Raw genomic sequence first — 1,170 nt, forward strand, 5'->3', positions numbered from 1 at the left:
CTCGCTGCACTGGGGCACACACTGCATCCCATCCCTCCCCACAGCCCTCATCTGCCTCCTGCAGCACCAGAGACCAGTCCAGGATGTGGCCCCAGGGATGCAGCAACATCCCGAAGCTTCCCAGGGGCTGCTGGCCCTGCAGTACCCAACAGGATGCTCCGATCCCCACACCCCAGCCTTATCCTCGTGGTGCCAGGGCACAGCCACCCCATCTGAGCTTCCATCCCCTCTCTCCCCGCAGTGATGAACGGGAGCAGCCACTCGCCGACCGCCATCAATGGGGCCCCGTCCACCCCCAACGGATTCAGCAACGGGCCGGCCACCTCCTCCACCGCCTCCCTCTCCACCCACCAGCTCCCACCGGCCTGCGGCGCCCGCCAGCTCTCCAAGCTCAAGCGCTTCCTCACCACGCTGCAGCAGTTCGGCAACGACATCTCCCCCGAGATTGGGGAGCGGGTGCGCACCCTCGTCCTGGGGCTCGTGGTACGTCTGCTTGGGCACGGGGTTGGCCCGGGGGCTGATGCCCCATCCGGGGAGCCTGTGTTTTCCTTTTGGGATGGAAATGCTGCTAAAGGGGAATAAAAGAGGGTCCTGTTGGTGCTGGATTGACCTAAATCCTTGAAAAATGAGGGCTGTTTTTCTGGCATCCCCTGGGATCTGCACAGCACAGTGCAGGCTTTGCCAGCAAAGCCTCCAGCATGGTTTTCCCTGGAGTATGGTTTTCCCTCAAGCCTGGCAGACAGCAGAGGAGCAGAAATGGGGGAAAAACATCAAAGCATCCTCCCCGGGTTGCGGGGGGAAGGCAGGGGGCCATGGACACTGAGCCTGGGCTGTTCCCGCAGAACTCCACGCTCACCATCGAGGAGTTTCACGCCAAGCTCCAGGAAGCCACCAACTTCCCGCTGCGACCCTTCGTCATCCCTTTCCTCAAGGTGAGAATGCCGCGGGAATGTCGGGGTTGGAGTCGGCATTGTCGGCAAAGTGGGGCTCGGCGGGTGGCTTTGGGGTCAGGGCTGGCAGCTGCCTGTGGGGCTGCCCGTGTCCCCCCGGGCACGTGCGTCCCCCCGGCGTCCCCAGCTCCTTGCACGTGTGGAGTCACACGAGGCCGGGGCTGTTTGCAATAAAGCGAGGGGTTCGGCCCAGCTGGAAACCATTTGCAATTCATTAAAA

General features: G+C 62.6%; 1 protein-coding gene across 1 annotated transcript; it reads left to right on the forward strand.

Moving 5' to 3' along the window:
• Positions 1-243: 243 nt before the first annotated feature.
• LOC104511758 (protein CBFA2T3-like) lies at positions 244-932 on the forward strand (the record flags this gene model as incomplete). The annotated part of the gene is made up of 2 exons (XM_010154496.1): positions 244-483; positions 843-932. Coding segments are annotated over exons 1-2 (330 nt in total), but the record flags the coding sequence as incomplete, so codon positions are not given.
• Between the last annotated feature and the right edge of the window lie 238 nt (positions 933-1,170).

Source organism: Eurypyga helias, unplaced genomic scaffold (assembly GCF_000690775.1).
Source record: "Eurypyga helias isolate BGI_N326 unplaced genomic scaffold, ASM69077v1 scaffold21676, whole genome shotgun sequence".
NCBI lineage: Eukaryota > Metazoa > Chordata > Aves > Eurypygiformes > Eurypygidae > Eurypyga > Eurypyga helias.